Below are 18519 nucleotides of genomic sequence, written 5' to 3' on the forward strand. Positions count from 1 at the left end.
GGTTGACCCTTCATCAACATTAACATATAGGAAAGCTGAACATTTCCTATAATTGAGCAGTTTCACTCTCAGGCATACTTCCCTAGGGAATCACTAATATACAAGGAGATATAAGAATCTTCCAGTAACATTATTTGTTTCTTTTTTTTTTTTTTTAAAGATTTTATTTATTTATTTGACAGAGAGAGACACAGCGAGAGAGGGAACACAAGCAGGGGGAGTGGGAGAGGGAGAAGCAGGCTTCCCGCGGAGCAGGGAGCCCAATGCGGGGCTCGATCCCAGGACTCTGGGATCATGACCCGAGCCGAAGGCAGACGCTTAACGACTGAGCCACCCAGGCGCCCCTTCCAGTAACATTATTTGTAACAGCAGGAATTACAGACTACCTAAATAAAGCATCCAGTATTAGGAAAATGGGTGACGTGTGACATATTTCTATAATAGGATACCATACATTAATGAAACACAAATGAAAAACTGCTACCTGAATTAAAATGGATGAATCTCACAAACATAAGATTGACTAAAAAAAACATAAAGAACACATACAGTATGCTGTTGCTATAAAGTTAAAAAAATGTATACAAAAAAAACAAAAAAAACCAAAACGAAAACAAAACAAAATGTATACAAAACAATGTTACCTATCAGTGTTTCCTAATTTTTTTATATCATGGCACACAAACAATGGCAGCATGTGTGTGGTACCCTGGGCTACGTGAACAAGTCTAGTCATAATGTCTCCTGTTCCAAAGGCTGAGAGGATCAACATCTCAGCACACTTGTAAATCATTCACGGTACTCAAGTTGAAAAGTTCAGCAATATACTGTTTAGGGAACTGTAGATATACAGTAAAAGTGAAATGTATTGAAATCATCATCAAATTTAGGTAATGATTACTTTTGAGGGAAAGGAAGGATGTGTATTAAAGAAAGTACATAGGGGCTTTCAACTGTATTATAATATTGTTTCTTAAATTTGGTAGTAAAAACAAAGGTGTATACTGTATTCTTTATATATATTTATATATATAAAATATATTTTGTATATATATTCTTTATATACATATAAATTTTTTAAATAAATAGGAAAGAATGGGAAGCAAAGTGGATTTAGCAAACGTAAGCTACTTTTTCAAGCTTAGCCTACCAAGAGAGATGAAAAGGGAGGTAGCTAGTAGAGAAAAGAGGCTGCTGGGTAGACAAAGAATTTTCCTTTTTAAGATTATAAAAAAAGGAGCAGGAGGGAGAGGTTCTGAACCCAGAACACAGGGGTAAATAATGGAATACTGTCCCAAAGGAGGTAGGAAGTAATGGGATCCAAGGACACAGGTAGAGAGATGAGCATTAAATTAGAAAAGGCTCACCTCTTTCTTTGATGTATATAGGTTAAGTTGTATTGTTTTGCTTTTATAGAGAGGACAGTACGTTGACTTATGAAGTAGAAGGAAAGATCAGCGCCTGAGAATAAGGGAAATAGTACTAAATAAGGAGTTTCTAAAATTGGTACAATTTAAGATAATGTTGATACATACTAACAGAGGACAAAAGCAAAATTCAGTTCAGAAGATCTATTTGTGGAAAACTGAGGCTATGCAATCCACCAGTTTTTCCTGGACAAGTGGTTTTTAAAATGTGCTCTAATCATTCTGCAGAGGGGCCATAGAGACTCTTTCAGAAAAATGAGAAGGGAAAGAGCTATGTTAGCAACACTCTAGGTTACACCCCTCCACTGCAACTCCACTTTTCCTATTATCCATGGGGATTCCTGACAAGATTTCATCTGAAGGGTTCTACAACTAAGTCACTACTATGAAATTTTATCCTGGAAAAGTCAGAGCAGCAAGCCCCAAACCAAATAATTTTGGGCCCTTATGGAAATGCACTTAAATATTAGGCAATTGGCTGACATTGAGGGACATTATAAAAAAAAAACAACAACCTTATGAAACCACTGTCCTATTTATAGTAAAGACATTGTTGAGGATGTTAATCAATAGTGTCCTCTTTGTAAGGGCTCAAGGGATAAATCTCTCTCTCTGATCTTGCTATCAGGCCAAATTATGCTTCCCATGTGCAATTAGTTTGTTTTTACCTTAGGGACACTATAAATCAGGACACTGATCTTGTTTCCCAATATGAACTGGCTTCTAGAAAACCTAGTGCCAAATTTGCAGACTAAATCTGGCAAATGGATAGAATGATACAGAATTTATTTTCTTTAAAAACCTCTCTCCTAGTTTTAACGTATCTCCAACCTTTATCTTCCATCTGAGTTTTCTCAAGACCAAACTGTCACCCAGTGCCTCCCATGAAGAGACAAAAAGCAGTTTGGCTACTACAGCTAGGGGGGTGGGGAATAGAAGTAGGAACACTAAGAAGGGTACAGAAGGCCTAAGACTGAGGTTAAATAAGAAGTGAGAGTTACTCCTTACTACAACCACGAGACTAAAGGTTAAAGAGCTATGACAACTAAATGCAATACCTGACCCTAAACTGGATTCTGTATGGAGATGGGACAATACTATAATGAGCATTATGAAACTAAATGATAAAACTGGAATATCCCATTAGAATACGGAAGACAAATTAGAATTTAAATTGACAAAACCCAAATAGAGGATGTAAGTGTACTTTGGTTGTGTAAGAGAATATTTCTGTTCTTAGAAAATACACACTAAAAGGGGCACCTGGGTGGCTCAGTCGGTTAAGCGTCTGATTCATGATTTCGGCTCAGGTCATGATCTCGTGTGTTATGAGATTGAGCCCCATGTTGGGCTCCGTGCTCAGCAGAGAGTCTGCTTGAGATTCTCCCTCTCCCTCTCCCCCTACTTGTGCCTGCTCTCTCAAATAAATAAATAAATGAAATACACACTAAAGTATTTAGGGGTCATGATGTTACTGTCATATGTTCAGGAAAAAAAAAAACCTGTGTGTATATGTGTATACACAGACACTGTACTATTTTTAATTTTCAACTTTTTGTTAAGTTTGAAATTATTTCCAAATAAAAAGTTAATTAAAAAATGAAGAGTAGGGGCGCCTGGGTGGCTCAGTTGGTTAAGCAACTGCCTTCGGCTCAGGTCATGATTCTGGAGTCCCGGGATCGAGTCCCACATCGGGCTCCCTGCTCAGCGGGGGGTCTGCTTCTCCCTCTGACCCTTCCCCTCTCATGCCCTCTGTCTCCCATTCTCTCTCTCAGATAAATAAATAAAATCTTTAAAAAAATAAAAAATGAAGAGTAATATAGAAGAATTTGTTGCAACAGTAAGCTGTAGATTAGTGGTTCCCCATCACTAGGTCTGAATTCTTGCAGGGAACATGAATCCATAAACGCACCAGGAATTGTTCTCTTTATATATGTTCAATCGTCTGCCATATGCATGTGTAAACTGCTATGAATGATAAAAATGTATTTAAAAGTATAACTAAATTCATGGCATCTTTTGGGTATTACATATTTTCCCATTTTCTTAAACAATCGGTAATAAAAGTGTTTTGTAAGGATAACAAAATTTGCCTTTGTGGTCCCCTTACTTGAATAGGGAACTTCTTACTGTTTTCATCAGAGAGAACCACAGTGATGCTTCTCATAGCTATTACCAAATGGCAACAAAATAGAACACAGGATCTTCAAAGAATGCAAAGTTGAGAGGAATGTGAATAGAAAAAAATCAAGCTTTAAAAGATTCATGAGGCTTCAATGGTGGAGAACAAAAACCCAAATTTAATAACGACGGTGTTCAGCTTTAAACACAAAGAACACTTCACTATTATTAGACAATGGAGACATGGGTTTAACAGACAATAAAATATGAGTGAAGGAGAAAACTGAGAGTCTGGATGTCCACAAGTGTAATACATGCCAACAGTGGGATATGCCTGCCAAAAACCTAATGCAATATTAAGTAGCATTAATTAAAATATTATTTAGGAAGATAATAATCTAATTCTGTACTCATCAAAGCACATATGAAGTAATGCATTTGACTCTGGGCCTTAGGACTCCTGCACATGGTCCTGAGGGAACTGCTTATATCAAACTAAACCTTCCTGCAGAGAAAAACTATGAAACCTTGTTAAAATATAGACAGCAACTACTTAAATACTCTGGAGATCAAACAAGACAGGGAGCATTTAAGAAGGCCGAGTTCTGTAGGGGAGGGAAGCACAACAAGATGAGTCTACCTTTTACCACTACTTTCTCCCTTGGGGCATTTGCAGATTTCCCACAGGGGATAAAAGCCAATCAGAAAGCAGTCGCTTTGGATAGAAACTGCAGTCTTATTAGTTCAGGAAACACACAAACAAATTTGCGGCTGCCACGTTAGCTGGAAAGGAAGGAAACAATTCCAGAGAGAGAACCACCAATTCGACATACGTACCTTGCTTAAAACCCTGAGGGCCCCTGCATTAGAGATGTGCAAGGTGGCTTCTCAGCTGCCCGGCTAATATTAAAAGAGAAGACAGTTTGGAGTTGCAGCTTTGTTTTGTGTTTTAGTTGTATTTGTCCAGAATCAATACCAACTAATCATTTAAGAATTCCTTTATGTGAATGCTTGGCAACAAGAATGGTGCTCAAATAAGTACTCAGGGTTAAATAACTTTTTGAATCTCATTATTTATCCTGGAAAAACTGTATTGACCTTTGCACCGATGATGCAGATAAACAACAGTGGGTAAAACTACTGTCTGCATTAGTCCAGACAGCCGCACCAAACTGAACTAGTTGTCACAGCATTCTTCAAGGCCACATACTCAGTTTAAAAAAAACCTGAAAAATAAAAAGCTGGTTTCACTTAAGATTGTTCTTGATGCAGTACAAATTATTAGTTTTATTAAACCTTGACCTTTGAGTACACATTTTTTAGTATTCTGTATTATAAACTGTGAAGTACACAAGGTACTTCCACTGTGTATCAAAGCACAACAATTGTCATGAGGAAAATCATTTGGGTGATGGTTTGAGTTACAAGCTGAACCAGCCACTTTTTTTATGGAACAACATTTTTACTTCAAAGAACAAGTGGCAGATATTTGATGTTTTAGCAGACATTTTATTGAAAATGAATGAAATGAGCTTATCAATTCTGAGAAAACAACTTAAAAGTTTTTGTTTCCAATGACAAAATTTGAGCTTCTAAGTGATAATTAGAATTCTAAAAAACTTATATCCATAAGCATGAGCTTTAAAGACTCTTCTAATGAGATGAGTGGTGATATTAATGAACCTGACTTTTTGATACTGATAAATATGTCAACATTTGGGAGATCTGCAAAACTCAGTTAACCTTTACAGCATACTTTGGGAATACTGTGGGTTCAGTTCCAGACCACCATAATCAAGCAAATATCACAGTAAAGCATGTCAAATTAATTTTTTGGTTTCCCAGTGCATGTTCACCCTATGCTGTAGTCTATTAAGTGTGCCATAACACTATGTCTAACAAAATAATGTACATACCTTAATTTAAAAGTACTTTATTGCTAAAAAATGCTAACCATCATGTGAGCTTTTCACAAGTTATAATCTTATTGCTAGTGGAGGGTCTTGCTTCATGTTGATGGCTGCTGACTGATCAGGGTGGTGGTTGCTGAAGGCTGGGGTGTCTTATTTCTTAAAATAAGACAACAGCACAGTTTGTCACATTTTTCTCTATAGTTTATAGCATGTGATGCTTTCTGATTTTATCCACAGTACAACTTCTATCAAAATTTGTTATCACTAACTCTATGTCATATTCTAAATCCTCTGTTGTCAACAATCTTCACAGCATCTTCACCAAGAGCAGTTTCCATCTCAAGAAATCACCTTGGCTCACCCATAAGAAGCAACTCCTCATCCATTAAAGTTCTATCATGAGATTGTCACAATTCAGTCCCATTTTCAGGCTCCACTTCTAATTCTAGTTCTCTTGCTATTTCCACCACATCTGCAGTTACTTCCTCTACTCAAGTCTTGAACCCCGCAAAAGTCCTCCATGAGGGTTGGAATCCACTTCCTCCAAAATCCTATTAATGTTGGTATTTTCACCTCTTCCATGAATCATGAATGTTCTTAATGGCATCTAGAATGGTGAATCCTTTCTGGAAGGCTTTCAATTTACTTTCCCTAGATCCATCAGAAGAATCACTACCTATGGCACTTAGAACCTTACAGAATGTATTTCTTAAACAATAAGACTTGAAAGTCAAATATTGACTCCTTGATCCATGGGCTACAGAATGGATGCTTGTGTTAGCACACATGAAAACAACATTCATCTTATACATCTCCATCAGAACTCTTGGGTGACCAGGTGCATTGTCGATGAACAGTAATATTTTGAAAGAAATCATTTTTTTTCTGAGGTCTCCACATTAGGCTTAAAATATTCAGTAAACCATATTGTAAACATACGTGCTGTCATCCAGGCTTTCTTGTTCCATTTCTAGAGCACAGGAGGAACAGATTTTGCATAATTTTTAAGGGCCCTAGGATTTTCAGAGTGGTAAATGAGCACTGGCTTCAACTTAAAGTCACTATCTGCATCAGCCCCTAACAAGCTTTAAAGCCAGGCATGGATTTTTCCTCTCTAGCTATGGAAGTCCTAGATGGCATCTTCTTTCAATAAAAGACAGTTTTGTCTATTTTGAAAATCTGTTTAGTGTAGCCACTTTCACTAATTATTTTAGCTAGATCTTCTAGATAACCTGCTGCAGCTTCTACATCAGTACTTGCTTCTTCACCTTGTGAGACAGCTTCCTTCCTTAAACTTCATAAACCAACCTCTGCTGGCTTCAAACTTTTCTTCTGCTGATTCCTCCTCTCAGGCTTCACAAAATTGAAGGGATTTGCTCTGAAGAGAATTGCTCTGGAGTAAACGGCTTAAAGGAATGTTGTGGCTGGTTTGATCTTCTATCCAGACCACTGAAACTTTCTCCATATCAGCAATAAGGCTGTTTCACTTTCTTATTCATCTGTTTACTGAAGTAGCTCTTTTACTTTCCTAGGAACTTCTTTGCATTCAAAACTTGTCTAACTGTTGGGCACAAAAGGCCTAGCTTATGCCCTGTCTCAGCTTTCAACATGCCTTCTTCACGTAGCTTAATCATTTCTAGCTTTTGATTTAAAGTGAGAGATGTGCAATTTTTCCTTTCACTTGAACACTCAAGAAGCCATTGAGGGTTTATTAATTGGCCTGATTTCAATATTGTTGTGTCTCAGAAAATAGGGAGACTTGAGGAGAGGGAGATAGATTGGGGAACAGCCAGTCAGTGAAACAGAACACATACAACATTCATTGATTAAATTAATTGCCTTATATGGGTGAGGTTCATGGTGCCCCAATACAATTATAATAGTAACATCAAAGATCTCTGATCACAGATCACCATAACAAATATAATAATAATGCAAAACTTGAAACTATTGTTAGAATTACCAAGATGTGATACAGAGACATGAAGTGAGCAAATGCTATTGAAAAAATAGCCCTAATAGACTTGCTCAATGCAGGGCTGCCAAAAACCATTAATTTATTAAAAAAAAAAAAACAAAACTATCAGAATATATGTGAAGTGTAAGGGAAGCACAATAAAACAAGATATGTCTTTATTTTCTAAATGAACAATGCATGATGTACAAGATGGTAAAAGATCCATTCAAACTGCAATGTAGACCAATGGATTTTAATATAAAAGTATGAAAAGGTCAATGATATGGTCTCACATTCCACACTGTAAATAACCTTTAAGAAATTACTACTTGTTGGGGCATCTGGGTGGCTCAGTCAGTTGCACATTCGACTCTTGACTTTGGCTCAGGTCATGATCTCAGGGTCCTGGGATCAAGCCCCGCATTGGGCTCCCCGCTCAGCGGGTAGTCTGCTTGTCTCCCTCTCCCTCTGCCCCTCCTCCTGCTTGCTCTGTCTCTCTGTCTCAAATAAATAAATAAATCTTAAAAAAAAAAAAAAAGAGATCACTACTTGTCAAATTTTGGTATAATGTAAAAGTAAAAGAAAGACATCCACAATTTTCTGAAGAAGCTATTAAAATACTTTCTTCCCAACTACATGTATGTGTGATGGTAGATTTTCTTCATGTATTTTAATCAAACTAATACAAGAAAACAGTGGAAACAGAAATAAGAATCTAGTAATTTTCTATTAAGCTAACTATGAAGCCAAAAATATAAAGCAATGCAACTATTCCCATTAAAATCATTTTTCTTTTAGAAAAGTTATTTTCATCAAAATGATATTTATATTAAGAAAAATAGTTTTATTATTTTCAAGTAAATAAATATTTAAAAATATTTAAAATTTTTCTCAGTTTGAATTTCTAATACAGTCAGTATTAATAGATATGACCCACATAAACAAAAGCTCTTTGAGAGCCCTCAATCTTGAGAGGGAATCCTAAGACAAAAAATTTGAGAAGCACTGTACTACACATATAATGAAACAGAAAAATGTGAAAATACAATCAAAGGAGATCAACCTTGAAATAACTCAGATTTTGGAATTAGTACACAAGGATTTTAAAGCAGTTATTGTAAGTATGATTAAGAATGTAAAGGAAAAGTTAACTGCAGTGACTGCACAAATAAGAAATGTCAACAGAGAAATTAAAATTATAAAAAGAACCAAATGCAAATCTAGAACTGAAGAAAATCTGAAATAAGAAATTCCCTAGATTTTTTTGTTTTTTTTTAAGATTTTATTCATTTATTTGACAGAGAGAGACAAAGCGAGAGAGGGAACACAAGCAGGGGGAGAGGGAGAGGGAGAAGCAGGCTCCCCGCTGAGCAGGGAGCCTGATGCGGGGCTCAATCCCAGGACCCCGGGACCATGACCTGAGCTGAAGGCAGACACTTAACGACTGAGCCATCCAGGCGCCCCTCCCTAGATGGTTTTAACCGCAAATTTGAACTTATGGAAGAGTCAGTGATCTTGATGATAGACCAACAGAAATTATTTAAATATACACTTAAAATACGTGTAACTGGAGTTCCAGGGTAAAGTACAGGTGGCACACTGTCTATAAATGTTCAACAGGCCAAATCTAGACTGCTGTCTGTTTCTGTATATAAAGTTTTACTGGAATAGAGCCATGCTCATTCATTTATTTATTTGTCTATAGCTGTACATTCTATGGCCCATAGAACAAAAAATACTTGCTGTATTACTCTTTACAGATAAAGTTTGTTGACCCCTGGTCTAGATCTTTTATGTTCTTACTGAATTTCTTGGTCTATTTATTTTATCAATTACTAGGAGAAAGTGTTAAAATCTCCAACTATGAGTATAGATTTGTCTAACTTTAGTTCTCTTAGTTTTTGCTTGAAGTATTTTGAAACTATGTTGTTGGGCACTTCTACAATCATGATTGTTCTGTCTTCCTGATAAATTAATCCTTTTATTATTATGTAATGTCTCTCTTTATCTTTGGTAGTAGTCATTGTCTTAAAGTCTACTTTCTCTGATATTAATACATTCAGATTTCTTAATTTCTTATGCTTACTGCTTGTATGGTATATCTGTTTCTTTTTTTCCCCCCAAAATTTATTTATTTTTATTTAAATTCAATTAATTAACATATAATGTATTATTGGTTTCAGAGGTAGAGGTCAGTGATAAAGATTTATTTATTTATTTGAGAGAGGCAGAGAAAGCAGGTGCACACAGGGAGGGGCAGAGGGAGAGGGAAAGAATTTCAAGCAGACTCCCTGCTGAGCATGCAGCCCAGAGCCCAGACACAGGGCTTGATCTCACAACCCTGAAATCATGACCTGAGCTGAAATCAAGAGTTGGACGCTTAACCGACTGAGCCACCCAGGCACCCTGGTGTATCTTTTTCTTTCCCTTCCCTTTCAGTGTATATCCTTTTTATATTTAAAATGCATTTCTTATAGGTGGCACAAAGATGAGGTCTTGCTTTTTATACATTCTGTCAGTCTCTGCTTTTTGACTGGAGCATTTAACTCCTATTTTTCTGACTGCTTTTAAGAACATCTTTTTATCATTCTTTAAACACTTTATGATGTGCCTTGTAGTTTCTGTCACATTTACTGTTCTTGGGGCTCATGAGCTTCTGAGATCTATATGTTTATAGGTTTCATCAAATTTAAAAATTTTCTGGTCATTATTTCTCCAAAAAGTTTGGCTATTCCAACTGTACATATATTAGGCCTGCTAAAGTTGTCCCACAGCTCATCAATGCTCTGTCCATTTTTTTTTTCTGTTTTTTTTCTTATTTTCTCTCTGTGTGTCATTTTGGAGTTTTGCTACCATATCTTCAAGTTCACTAATGTTTTTTCCTGCAGTGTCTAATGGCACAATACATTCTTTTCAAGTTCATCAAGATAGGGCATTTACCACGCCATGAGTCTCAAAAAATTTTAAGATTGAAATATTACAGAGATATTCTCCAAAATTAAATTAGAAATCAGTAATAGAAAGCTCTCTAGGAAAAAAAAACCACAAATATTTAGAAATTAAACATTTCTAATTTTATAAATTAGAAAGTATTTTTAAATAAATGATAAAAATACAATATATCAAAATTTGTGTGATGCAGCTAAAGCAGTGCTTAGACAGAAATTTATACCTTTAATATTTACATTTAAAAATAAATAATACAGCTTGGCTGGCTCAGGTGGAAGAGCATGCAACTCTTGATCTCGGGGTCATGAGTTTTTTTGTTTAATTTTTTTATTGTTATGTTAATCCCCATACATTACATCATTAGTTTTAGACGTAGTGTTCCATGATTCATTGTTTGTGCATAACACCCAGTGCTTCATGCAGAACGTGCCCTCCTCAATACCCATCACCAGGCTAACCCATCCTCCCACCCCCCTCCCCTCTAGAACCCTCAGTTTGTTTTTCAGAGTCCATCGTCTCTCATGGTTCGTCTCCCCCTCCAATTTCCTCCCCTTCATTCTTCCCCTCCTGCTACCTTCTTCTTCTTTTTTTTTTCTTAACATATATTGCATTATTTGTTTCAGGGGTACAGATCTGAGATTCAACAGTCTTGCACAATTCACAGCGCTTACCAGAGCACATACCCTCCCCAGTGTCTATCACCCAGTCACCCCATCCCTCCCACCCCACCCCCCACTCCAGCAACCCTCAGTTTGTTTCCTGAGATTAAGAATTCCTCATATCAGTGAGGTCATATGATACATGTCTTTCTCTGTTTGACTTATTTCGCTCAGCATAATATCGGGGTCATGAGTTTAAGCCCCACGTTGGGTGCAGAGATTACTTAAATAAGTAAACTTCAAAAATTTTTTTAAAAATAAACAATACAAAATTAATAAGTTCTGCCTTATGAGCAAGGTAAACCTGAAGTAATTAGAGAAACAATGAAAACAATTAAACAAAACTAAAATTTGGCTCACTGTTGGTGTAGCTGCTATGGAAAACAATATGGCAGATCCTCAAAAGGTTAAACACAGAGTTACCATATGATCTAGCAAATCCACTCCTAGGCATATATACAAGAAAAATTAAAATATATGTCCACACAAAAACTTGTAAATGAATGTTCATATCTGCATTATTCGTAATAGCCAAAAAGTGAAAACAACCCCAATGTCCATCAAATTATGAATGGATAAATAAAATGTGGCATACCCACATAATGGAATACCATTAGCAATAAAAAGTAATAGTATGACATGGATAAACCTCGAAAACATTATGCTAAATGAAAAAAAACACAAAAGACCACCTATTACATAATCAATTATTATGAAATATTAATATGAAATGTCCAGAATAGGCAAATCTATATAGACAGAAAGTAGAATGTTAATTGCCTTGGCCTGGAGGAGTTGGGGAAAAAAACAGGTATGTGTCTTCTGGGGGCAATGAAAATGTTCTAAAACTAACTGAGGTGATGGCTGTATAACTGTGAATATACTAAAAGCCACTGAATTAAACATTTAATTGGATGAATTGTATGGAACATGAATTATATCTCAATAAGTCTGTCATTCTAAAAAAGTTGGATCACTGAGATTTTTTAAAAATTTTTATAAACTCTTCACTAGACTGATGAAGAGAAAGTGAACAAAAAAGAGAAGACACAAATTACCAATTGTAGAAATTAAAGAGGAGCTATCACTCCAGATCTTATAGACAATGAAAAGAAAATAGGGCAGTATTATAAACACCTTTATCCAATACATTTGACTTAGAAAAATTGGACCAATTCATCGAAATATATCACTCAGCCGAACAGACTCAAAATAAAATAAAAAATTTGAATAGCCCTAAAACCATTAAAGAACCTGAGTTAATTGTCAAATACTCCACCAAAGAAAATTCCAGGCCAAAATGGCATCACTGGTGAATTCTATCACATTTAAGACAAAACACAAAACAAAACAAATATATCAATCTTACACAAATCATCCAGAAAATAGAACAGTAGGGAACACCTTTCAACTCGTTTTATGAAGCCAGCATAATGTTGATACCAAAATTAGACAAATATTCTTTAAAAAGAAAGTTACAGATTTTGATCAAGACAGACCCCAAAATCCTTAGCACAATACCAGTCAATCAAAACCAGCAGTATATTAAAAAGATATGATCAAGTAGGCTTTATCACAGTAACTCAAAGTTCTTGAACATTCAAAAATCAAACAATGTAATTCATCATATTAACAAAATAAAGGAGGAAAAATCATGATCATTTTAATAAATGTAGAAAAACATTTGACAAAATTCAACAACCATTCATGGTAACAACTCAACAAAATGGGAACAGAAGGGAAGTTCCTCAACTTGATACCATTAAGAAAATAAATAGGCAAGCCACACCTTGGGAGAAATATTTGTAAAACATATCTGATAAGAAGCTCACATATTATAACTATATAATTACATAAGTAATTTAATTATATATATAACATATATATAATGATGACATTTAAATAACAAAAAGACAAGCAATAAAAAAGGGCCAAAGAATTAAACACACTTCATAAGGAAGACATGTGAATCCTCAAAACACAGCAATGTTCATCATCATTAGCTATCAGGCAAATGAAAATTGAAACCACAATAAGGTACCACTACACATTCACTATTCAACAGCTAAAACACCAAATATTGGTAAAAATGAGGAGCAACTGGAACCCAAATACACAGTTGGTGGGAATGTAAACTTTGGGAAGAAATGATCCAGACAGGAGTATCAGAGCCCAAGCAAAGTGGGGAGGGTATCTATATGGAAGGACTGTTCAGTGCAGGGTGTCAGAACCTGAGTGGAGCAAGGAGGGAGGGCATCTGTGCAGGGCAGAGTCCAGGTTTTTCACTGTAGAAGAAGGGCATTACAAACAGGGAAAGGGAGAGAACCAGAATTGATCCTGTGGTATTGGACTGGAATTGGCAGTATCAAAATGAACTATGGTTTTCAATATATAGAATAGAGACTGATACAGAAATACAGATGTAAATGTGTGTGTATGTGCCTACACATACACATAGCTATGCACATTCCCTAGCTTTTTTCACTGAGAGGTTCTGGGAATAACAACAACCTAATACCAATGAAAGCAGCTAACATCCAGCTGTTGGCTGCTAAATACTATTCTTCACTAAAAGGAACCAGGGCTCTTTAGAGAAAAGACGGACTCCAGGGCTCAGATAAGAAAAGTACAAAATGAGCCTGGAACATACTGTTCTGTTAGAAAGTAAGAAAGGGAGAGAAAAATGGGAACACGTCAAAAAACACACAGAAGCCACCTTTAAGAGGTTCTCACTGGCCAAATGTGGGATAATTTGTACAACAATAATAATGACGATAGATTTTCACCCACTCAGTAAAATGGGAATCAGAAGTCCATACTGATATAAATAAATATATGAATTGAAAGTCTAAGGACAATTGGAATGTTCACATCATTTCAAAGTACTTCCTCATAAAACATTTATTAATTACAAAGGGAAAAGTAACTTTATAGCAGAGAAATTTCACAGCTATCACCTTAATGAAATGATCAAAGTGAAAATCATTAGTAATAAGACAAAATGAAATTGTGTACCACCTGATAGGATGAAATACCACTTTTGTGATAATCCTGTCAAAGATATATAACCTAAATTGAATTGTGAGGAAACAAGACAAACCTAATTTGAGGGACATTCTACTCTTCAAAATAGCTATCCTATAATCTTCAGAAGTGCCAAGGTCATGAAAGTCAAGGTAAGACAGGAACTGTTTAAGATGGAAGGATACATGACAACTATATGCATCATGTGATTCTGAGCTAAAGCCTCTTGCTATAAAGGACATTACTAGACAATAGGCAAAACCTGAATGGGATCTGATGATAAGATGGAATTAATGTATCAATTGTAATGTCCTGATTTTAAAAGTTGTATGGTGGTTATATAGGAGAATGTTCTACATAACTCATCTGGGGATGATGGAGTATCATCTCAACAACTTACTTTCAAATGGTCCACAAAAATAAAGGTTTTTGGTCTGTACTCACAAGTTTTCTATACACTTGAGACTGCTTCAAAAAGGTTTTTTAAGGGTTTTTTTAGGAGAGAGAAAGAGCACTCATGCACACATGAGCAGACGGGAAGGGCAGAGGGAGAGGGAGAGAATCTTAAGAAGGCTCCATGCTCAGGGCAGAGCCCAACAAGGTGCTCGATCTCACTACCCTGAGATCATGACCTGTGCCAAAACCAAGAACCAGATGTTTAAACAACTGAGCCACCCAGGCACCCCTAGATTGTTTTAAGTTTTAAAGCCTAAATGTGCGCGCGCGCACACACACACAAATACATACATATATACATGACCAGGCCTAACTCAGAGTTAATGAATCAGAATCTCTGGGGATTATATGATTTATGTTAAAGAAAGTCTTTAAAGTATTCAATATATTTAAATTCCTTATAAAAAAATTTAAATAATTCTATATTCACAATGGCAATGTTGAAGAAAGCTGACTGTATGACATTTATTTTCTTTTTTTATTATATGTGGATTTTATTATATCAGCATTTTTTTAAAAAATGTTATTGTTATGTTAATCACCATACATTACATCATTAGTTTTTGATGTAGTGTTCCATGATTCATTGTTTGTGGACATTTATTTTCAATACAGATAAGGATGCCACTGGTCATTCCATCATTCAGCTGTTCTACTTAACAAGTGCTGCCTTTCAGTCAAACTAAATAAAAGTTTGTCTGCCACCTCAGTGCATTCTGAATTTCTTGTAGAAGTATTATCAATTAGGAACGTTGTGGGTCTGATCTTTTGTAAATTCAAGCCTGAAGATGTCTACTCATGTAATATGAACAATCATTAGATACGGTTAGTGACTGAACTTTGAAACCAAAGTATTTATTTTCTAAGTTTTGGATAGGTTTAACTGAAGAATATTCTAGTATCACTTATCTATATGGATGAGAATTTTCTGAATTTCATGCAGCTAGACAAAATAAGAGAGATAAAGTAGGTGTTCAGGATGAGACAACTATTATTCATAGCTCCTGATTTCAAGATTCTGTGTTCATTAATACAGTTTTTATTAATAATAGGCTCTATGGTAAATAAATGTTAATGTGAACTTATAAAATCCATTTACTAATAAAATGTTATTTCCACCAATTTTATATTTGGTGTTGTGATGTGAATTTTTTTTAAAGATTTTATGTGAATTTGACAGTGTTCCACTGCTTTAAAAAAAATCCAAGACACTGGAATTTTTTTTTTTTAAGAGAGGGAGAGAGAGGGTGGGGAATGGCAGAGAGAGAGGGAGAGAGAGAATCCCAAGCAGACTCTAGGCCCAGCACAGAGCCCAACATGGGGCTCGAACTCACAACCCTGAGATCATGACCTGAGCTGAAATCAAGAGTCGGACACTTAACCAACTGAGCCACCCAGGCACCCCAAGACATTGGAATTTAAATAAAAACTTTAAAAAAAAATCTGAAAGACAATGCTGGATTTAAGAACTGCTAAGCATTTTAACTGAGACCAAGAAATCCACAGACCTCGTGAGGACATGTTCACCACTGTAATGGCTAACTGCTTAGATACACTGAAAAGTATCTGAGATGGTTATTCAACAAATATATATATACACACACAAACTTTTTATCCCCAGAGAATTTTGCACGGCGTATTTTATCGCAATACTCACTGGTGCTACGATTTTTCCCGTCTGTCCAACTTGCATGTCATTGGGAACAAAGCCAGCATCAACAGCAGCACGAGAAGCACCAACTAAAGACGAAAACATATTTGTCATTTTTTTTTTTTAAGCTCTATTCATCAGCTGGTTGGGATATTCACTAATAACTGTATAAAAAGATACTGATAAGTACAATTACAAATTTATTTTATAAAGGCCTTGTTTTAGAAAAAAATCCCCTTATCACTGATCAAGAATTCTAAAATGAAGTACTAGTGCACTTTATACACAAAACTTCAAGAAATGCCTTCTATTTTAAAGAGGGCACGTACTGCATGGAGCACTGGGTGTTATGCACGAACAATGAATCATGGAACACTACACCAAAAACTAATGATGTAATGTATGGTGATTAACATAACAATAAAAAAATTAAAAAAAAAAAGAAATGCCTTCTATTTATACCCAAGGATTTTAAATTTTAAATTTGGCTGAAGTCCTCCGCTTGCTTTATCAAAAAGGCCTCTAGGCATTCATAAAACATATATTATCATCTGTTTGGGATACCATTATATAATGTTCCTTTATGCAATAACTTCACAACTTTTGAAGGTACTATGATATCATTATCTCCTGTGATCAGATAAAGATAAGTTACACATAACACAAGTTAAATTTTAACCTATCTAAAAAAAAATGAGAAGTAGCCTTTTATCCTCCTTCAGCAGGAGTCAACAAAGAGCCCTGTACTTGGAGTAAGGTCACCCCTCTCAGCAGGGGTCAAGAACGAGTCTCGGGTCCTCTTCATCTTCATCTAGAGAGGACAAGAGGAAACCACAGACAGTACTCCTACTACCTCCTAAGGCACATAGTCTCAACACTACCTGAATCAGTGAGGATTGGTCACATACTGCCCTTTATTTACTTCAGTCACTACAAGGCCCAGACTCAAAGGTTATCCTTCATAATTCACACACTAATCTCCATAATGCTCTGCATGCTCCCTAATCTACACCCATCTTCTCATTTGTCTAGATGTTCCCTGACGACAACAACTCCCCTGCAGTTCCCTCCAGCAGATGCTGCTCTGTCTGCCACCATCTTCATACCACTGGGCCTGGAGGTGGGACTCTTCACTGACACCTTCAGAAAGTTCTCCCTCCTTCCTCCTTAAAAGCCTTCAGCTTTGAATCTCACGTCGTCAGATCATGTCACCCATTTATTGCTGTGTAGGCTATTAACCATGAGTCCAATCCCCTTCATTTCTCAATGATTTTTAGCTTCTGGGCCATTGCCACTTTCTCCAACACTAGTCTTAATTCTCAGAGATCTCAACACCTGGCCTCTTGGTTCCTTAAACTCTTCTCCAATCATCTATGTACTCAGCCACACCCATGGTCATATCCCCAACCTTTCCATTACCGATATCCCTTGACAATCTCAATTTCCAATGTCTCTCTGTGACCTACTCTTTCCAGCTGACTCCCTTCACACCCAGCTCCAACAATCCTCTGACCTCACTGGGATCTACATTTCTATTCACTGACCCTCCCTCCCACTATGTTGTCTCCTCTTTACCTAGCTTAAATTCTATGATCAATGACTCTAATCACTTCATTGCGTACGCCTTCAATCTCCTTGCCTTCATCATCACTCTCAACTAGAAAAAATCTCCATCTCCAGTTAACAGACTAAACAACCTCTCTATCTTTTCCTTACCTGTCCCCTGTAGTTCAGCATAACTGGAGAAAAACACCAACACTGAGCTGTGTTAACTAGGTTTTACTTTAAATAAATAGGCCTTAATTCTGTTTCCTAAATTAAAATTTCATATCTTTTCTTCTCTTGTCAAACGTCCAATACTCTTTAACATCCTCACTCTCAGCTGATGACCTTGCTTCCTATTTCACTTAAGAAATTGGAATAATCACAAGCGAATTCCCACATGTTCCAACTAACATACACCCATCAACCTACAGCTGTGTCCATATTCTTTTTTGCCTACTTAAGGACATTACTCCAGCAACTCTCCCCTCCCTCTCCTGCATGATTAATTTTTCCCTCTCAACTGGAGCATTCCCATCAGCATAGAAGCATGCTATTATTTGTCCCCTCTTTAAAACGCCCCTCTGTTGGCCCCATTCTCCCCTAAATACTGTTCATTTCTCTGCTTTCCCATATAGCAAAATCTCTCTAAAGAGTTGTCTGTATTCATTGATTCCAATTCCAGGCCTCCGAATCTTTTTCTAAAAACTTTATTAAGACATAACACACGTACAAAACACATGCAAATCACAAAGGTACTGCTCAATGGTTATCATAAAGTGAATGTAGTCATGTAACCACCATTTAGGATCATTCTTTT

At 36.2% G+C, this 18519-nt stretch overlaps 1 protein-coding gene across 3 annotated transcripts in view; it reads right to left on the reverse strand.

The window, feature by feature from the left end:
* Positions 1–18519, reverse strand: part of ETFA (electron transfer flavoprotein subunit alpha) — an 86932-nt gene that overhangs the window by 30684 nt on the left and 37729 nt on the right. For all 3 annotated transcript variants that reach the window (XM_036067662.2, XM_078079034.1, XM_078079035.1), the window contains exon 9: positions 16164–16246. In XM_036067662.2, coding sequence (XP_035923555.1) covers positions 16164–16246 — 83 coding nt within the window. The remainder of the gene's footprint in view (positions 1–16163; positions 16247–18519) is intronic.

The sequence above is a fragment of the Halichoerus grypus genome, chromosome 8 (assembly GCF_964656455.1).
Source record: "Halichoerus grypus chromosome 8, mHalGry1.hap1.1, whole genome shotgun sequence".
In the NCBI taxonomy this organism is placed as follows: domain Eukaryota; kingdom Metazoa; phylum Chordata; class Mammalia; order Carnivora; family Phocidae; genus Halichoerus; species Halichoerus grypus.